Here is a 6345-nt window from a genome sequence, read left to right as displayed (position 1 = left end):
TATTTTGGGCTTTGACAGACCCGGGACCACATCCTGGACTTTGAGAAGCACCTGAAGCTTCATGGATCCAGAGCAGAACCTGCTCCAGAACCAGAAAGCAGTAACTGTGTTAAGCAAACCATAAAACCCTGTGAGGACTCAGATCTGATCAGAAACAAGTCCTGAACTTCAACCACACGACCTCCGATGGTTCTACTAAAGTTCTACCAGCGGGGAGGGGTTTGAGGGGTCCAGCTATCACAGGAAGTCTTTGCTGCAGCTTGTAGAACCCACAGTGAGAACGTCTCAGGCACACTGACCCAAAAACACCAGAACCCCTCAGACTCCACTCAGAACTTCCATCCGGTCCACAGACCGGGCTCCCCATCTGTTCTGCTTGTATAAAAGTACCAAAAGTCCAGTTTGTTTTTACTGCTTCCTCAGACAGAAAGTCCGCCATGTTGGTGTGGTCTGGTCCAGCAGTGTTGGGATGGCCCGGTTCATCTGACCTGTCTCCTGGCTCTCTTTCCTTCTCAGACTTCAATGTAGAATAACGTTCAGCTTTATACAAGTTCAGCTCTTTAAAACCCAAACAAAGTTGTGATAACATGTGAACACTTCCACTTTTTTCGTTTTTTCTTTTCTTTACATTTACGGCCAAGTCTAAAGAGTTTTAGAGTCCGGTCCGGCTTCACCTGCGCTCAGGGATGCTCTCCATTCTGGATTTGGTCCAAGTCTGGTCCAGTTATGGCACTGGGCTTGTAGCTCTGCACAGTATTTCCCCTGGTCACGGTTAGCAAGGCTGCCTGTTCGAGATCCGACAATAAAACGTACCACGCCGGTGCTGAACTCAGAGCCCTGTTCTCACATGGTTCTGGTCCAAAACACATAACGAATCCAGTTTTTTGTGGTGAAAAAGGATCGGGTCGGCCCACAATGTTCACAGCCGTGTGCCTGTGCTGGAATGTATTCAGTCATAATTCTTTATCAGTGTCTGTTACTTCTGATGAATTCCACAGTCTTCATTGGTCGGGCAGTAAATTACTAAAGTCTTCAGGCCAGTGGGACTGACCAGTAATGGAACAGGTGTGAGGAGGAGGAGGGATGAAGGGGACGGGGAAGGAGAAGGTGGGGTTGTGATGGAAGGAAAGGAAAAGATGGAGGCGGATTCGGGGTTTATGGACACAGGAATTGGTCGGTCAGTAGGCATCGGGCTCAGTGTGCTGTGGTAAAGACTGATTGTCCAGAGAAAAAACTTCAACTTATTATTTAAACGTCTGGATCCTGACGAGGCTTGGGATTTCCTGTCCTTCAAATCCTCCTAGAGTTAACCAAGACTGACTGACTCCACATGGTCCGGTTAACTAACTCCATCTCCTTGGTTAAAGCTTGAAACAACCTCCAGAACCAGATATTCCCATTGATGCTTCCATCTCCAGTCCAGTGGATCTGGATCCCTCCAGATCCAAGGATTCAAGGTGAGAATATCAGTAATGAGGTTTTGAACTCTTGTGGCAGGCCTGAACTGGACCTGAAGCCGAGGTAAACCCTGTTTCACTGCATCCTCCTTTGCATCCCGGCTCACGTCTGAGAATCCAAACCAACAGACTTGTTCATTTGCTTAAATGTCCTGTTGGAAAACCCCCCCCCCCCCCCCCCCCCAAAGTTCAGATGGAGGTATTGGGGTTCCCAACCAGTCATCCAGTCAATCTATCAATAGGGCTAGTTTCTGATAGATTAATTGGCGTTGTAGCATTAGCATTAGCGGTTCAGCTGACTGTTCAGACAGTTCAGAAAAAACAAAATGGCCTCACTTCCCCCTCCCCCGTTCTTTGTCCCGTCCCCCCATCGGTTAATCTGCTCAGCGCCTCCTCTCAACTGCTCCCAGACATCAAGTTGATGGCTTGCTCCAGTTTGTGCCTCAGTTTGTGTTTGCGACAGTAGCCGTCCCGGTCCAACGCCGTCAGGATCTGCAGACAGAGCAGCAAACAGGGAATTATGTCACATGAGGTTGGAATCATGCAGCAGCTAATGCGAACAACCGGGTTCAGGTTGGGCCAGGTGATGACAGAACCGAGGAGTACTTGTTGCTGACAACCTGCATGTGTGGTACCACAAGGATCCATATTGTTCAGCGAAATGCTCCCAGTGGCTCGTGTTTTCAGGAGTCCTAAGTAGTTTTTACAGATGTCTAAAAATTACTGCAATAACGAGCGCTGGGCGATATATCGAATATACTCGATATATCGTGGCTAGTCCTCTGTGCGATATAGAAAATGTCTATATTCGTCATATTCGAGTATCCTGTTGTCACGCAGGTGTTTTTAGCTGTGGGGGGGTTTCCTCCCTCCTCCTCGACTCTGCACCGCTTTGCACAGAGAGTTAAAGCAAGCTCACCTCGTTACGTACATAACGTGAGCTACGTGCTACGTCATGAGAGGCAGCTTGTAGCAGCTTTTCTAGCAGAGAACTCCGGTAGCAGCATGAGTTACAAAAAATGGAGGAGAAGGAATTGGTTCCAAAGAAAAATAGTACAGGATCCTTCATCTGGCGGTGGTTTGGATACTGGGGAGACGATGTTGACCAAACAACTGTCGTATGCAAAGTATGTTGCAAAAGTGTCGTCACGAAAGGTAGTAGTACCACAAATTAAAAATGACATGTTTCTGCCACTGCTTTAACTGTTAAATAAATACAGTTTTGATCAATTTGCTTCGTTACAATTTCATCCTTTTGGCATGAATCTTAATGCAGTATGAACAATTATGTTTTAATGTAGACACAAAATCATCTTACTGATGTGATTGTATGCACCAAAGTATTCATTCAAGGCTGAGGTAAATATCGAGATATAAATCGTATATCGTGACATGGCATAAAAATATTGGGATATTACTAGAAGGTCATATCGCCCAGCCCTAGCAATAACTGCAAGTAATCCAGAGGTAGGAGTGTTAGTTTCACATCTACAAGCCAAATATACAACACTCCGGCAAGGAGGTTATGTTTTTACTGGCATTTATCTATTTGTTTTTCCATTTGTTGCTTTGTGTTCAAGATAACTCAAAAAGTTATGGACAGATTTTCATTTTCATGTTTGTCTGGAGGGTGCTCCTTCTGGGGACTCCCTTGTTCTGCTGGGGGACTTCAATGCTCACGTGGGCAATGACAGTGAGACCTGGAGGGGAGTGATTGGGAGGCATGGTCCCCCCCCTCTGAACCCAAATGGTGTTTTGTTATTGGACTTCTGTGCTCGTCATGGATTGTCCATAACGAACACCATGTTCCAACATAAGAGTGTCCATATGTACACCTGGCATCAGGATTCCTTGGGCCGCAGTTCAATGATCGACTTTGTAGTTGTATCGTCGGACCTGCGGCCACATGCCTCGGACACTCGGGTGAAGAGGGGGGCGGAGCTTCAACTGATGACCACCTGGTGGTGAGTTGGCTCAGATGGTGGGGGAGGAAGCCGGTCAGAGCTGGCAGGCCCAAACGTGTTGTGAGGGTCTGCTGGGAACGTCTGGCTGAGTCCCCCGTCAGAGCGAGCTTCAACTCCCACCTTCAGCAGAGCTTCGAACATGTCCTGAGTGAGGCGGGAGACATTGAGTCCGAATGGGCTGTGTTCCGTGCCTCTATTGCTGAGGCGGCCAGCCGGAGCTGTGGCTGTAAGGTCGTTGGTGCCTGTCATGGCGGTAATCCCAGAACTTGTTGGTGGACACCAGCAGTGAGGGATGCCGTCAAGCTGAAGGAGGAGTCCTATCGGGCCTTCTTGGCCTGTGGGACTCTGGAGGCAGCTGATGGGTACCGGCGGGCTAAGCAGCATGCGGCTTCGGCTGTTGCCGAGGCAAAAACTTGGGCATGGGAGGAGTTCGGTGAGGCCATGGAGAAAGACTTCCGGACGGCTTCGAGGCGATTCTGGGCCACCATTCAGCGACTCAGGAGGTGGCGATGCTCTGTCAATATACCCTCTCTGGGGTCCTGGAGGGGGCATGGGAGTTTGCCCAACCAGTCTACATGTGCTTTGTGGACCTGGTGAAGGCATTCGACCGTGTCCCCCGGGGGCTCCTGTGGGGGGTACTCCAGGAGTATGTGGTACTGGATCCCCTTGTGCGAGCTGTCCGGTCGCTGTACGACAGGTGTCAGAGCTTGGTTCGCATTGCCGGTAGTAAGTCGGATTCGTTTCCGGTGAGGGTTGGACTCCATGAAGGCTGCCCTTTATCACCGATTCTGTTCATAACTTATATGGACAGAATTTCTAGGTGCAGCCGAGGTGTTGAGGGGATCCAGCTTGGTGGCCTCAGGATTGGGTCCCTGCTTATTGCGGATGACGTGGTCCTGTTGGCTTCATCTGGTCGTGATCTCCAGCTCTCGCTTGAGCGATTCGCTGCTGAGTGTGAAGCGGCTGGGATGAGAATCAGCACCTCCAAATCTGAGACCATGGTCCTCAGCCGGAATAGGGTGGATTGCCCTCTCCGGGTCGGGAGTCAGGTCCTGCCTCAAGTGGAGGAGTTTAAATATCTCGGGGTCTTGTTCACGAGTGAGGGAAGGATGGAGCGTGAGATGGACAGACGGATCGGTGCGGCGTCTGCAGTAATGCAGGCTCTGCGCCGGTCTGTCATGGTGAAGAAGGAGCTGAGCCAGAAGGTGAAGCTCTCGATTTACCAGTCGATCTACGTTCCTACCCTCACCTATGGTCATGAGCTGTGGGTCGTGACCGAAAGAACGAGATCTCGTATACAGGCGGCTGAAATGGGTTTCCTCCGCAGGGTGGCCGGGCTCTCCCTTAGAGATAGGGTGAGGAGCTCGGTCATCCGGGAGGAGAACAGAGTAGAGCCGCTGCTCCTCCGCATCGAGAGGAACCAGTTGAGGTGGCTCGGACATCTGGTCAGGATGCCTCCTGGACCTCGCTGGTGAGGTGTTCCGGGCACGTCCCTGTGGGAGGAGACCCCGGGGAAGACCCAGGACACGCTGGAGGGATTATATCTCTCGGCTGGCCTGGGAACACCTCGGGATCCCCCCGCAGAGTTGGCAAATATGGCTGGGGAGAGGGAAGTCTGGGGTTCCCTGCTTAGGCTGCTGCCCCCGCGACCAGACCCCGGATAAGCAGCAGAAGATGGATGAATGGATGGACATTATTTCTGCACCAGTTCTTTGAATCACTTCTTTTTTACTGCAGTAAAATTTAATATTTAGTAGTTCAAGTGTTAATAATCCTGATGTTTAAACGTGTTCTTGAAGCATCTTGATTTTATTCTGTGAACCGGTAGTGTTTGTCGTCTTGTATGTGCAAGTTCACATACAAGATAAACATTTTGGTTTTATTTGTAGCTTGTTAAACTAGACTTGGTTTAGTTATTGAATCAAGAGTAAGATCAGTTAAATTCAGCTTTGGCGGTTAGGGGGATTGTGGGTGTGGCTTCTGAAACTGCATGTTTAACAGCTCGGATGTCGATGGAGGATGATGGTCCATTTCCATCTTGTAACAGGCCACATTGCTTTGCGTCACCAATAAATGCTATCTAACATGAAGCAAACTCAAACAATGGTGACACTCACTTCTTCCTTATACTTGTTTATGTAGAAGTAGAGCTCACTGAGCGCGCTCAGTGTGTTGAACTCATTGCCATGGAGACGAGACTGCTCCACCAGGTAGGCATCCATGTCCTGATCACTGATGCTTGCCATCTTTGAGATGTCCCTGTAGTACCTGCAGGACAGCAGTGAGACGTAGTAAGAAACTTTATGCGAACACGTCTGCAAGCTAACATAGTTACTTAGTCCAAATTTAGTGTCTCAGTCAAATCAATATATGAAGGTTCCAGAAGTTTCTTCAGCTACATAAAGATAGATATGGAACGAAGATGAGTATCCAGCTTCAGTCACTCATGTTCAAACCAACAAGTCAACGCAGAAATCTTGGTATTTTCTGCTTCAGAAAACAAGACCTGAAGATCAGACCTGGAATAAGGGACTGATGACTCAAAAAACTTGTTCATCATCTGTTTTCAGCGTTTTAGCTCATAACTACTAGGCAAATCCAACAAAGATGATGAGGAGTTCCACCAGGCTCCCTGTTGCGCCCCTGTTGTTCAGTATCTACATGTGGAGTTCCACAAGGCTCCATGTTGGGTCTCTATTGTTCAGTATCTACATGTGGAGTTCTACCAGGCTCCATGTTGGGCCCCTGTTGTTCAGTATCTACATGTGGAGTTCCACAAGGCTCCATGTTGGGTCTCTATTGTTCAGTATCTACATGTGGAGTTCTACCAGGCTCCATGTTGGGCCCCTGTTGTTCAGTATCTACATGTGGAGTTCCACAAGGCTCCATGTTGGGTCTCTATTGTTCAGTATCTACATGTGGAG

The 6345-nt window shown here is 48.9% G+C and overlaps 1 protein-coding gene across 1 annotated transcript in view; it reads right to left on the bottom strand.

The window, feature by feature from the left end:
- Positions 1-1817: 1817 nt before the first annotated feature.
- plxna3 (plexin A3) overlaps positions 1818-6345 on the bottom strand; it is a 123289-nt gene continuing 118761 nt past the window's right edge. Inside the window, exons 37-38 of the mRNA XM_079238683.1 lie at positions 5539-5689; positions 1818-1949 (exon numbers count right to left, since the gene is read on the bottom strand). Coding sequence (XP_079094809.1) covers positions 1854-1949; positions 5539-5689 — 247 coding nt within the window. The 3' untranslated portion in view covers positions 1818-1853. The remainder of the gene's footprint in view (positions 1950-5538; positions 5690-6345) is intronic.

This window comes from Telmatherina bonti (assembly GCF_933228915.1).
Source record: "Telmatherina bonti genome assembly, chromosome: 4".
Lineage (NCBI taxonomy): Eukaryota > Metazoa > Chordata > Actinopteri > Atheriniformes > Telmatherinidae > Telmatherina > Telmatherina bonti.
This window is presented reverse-complemented; position numbering and strand designations above follow the sequence as displayed.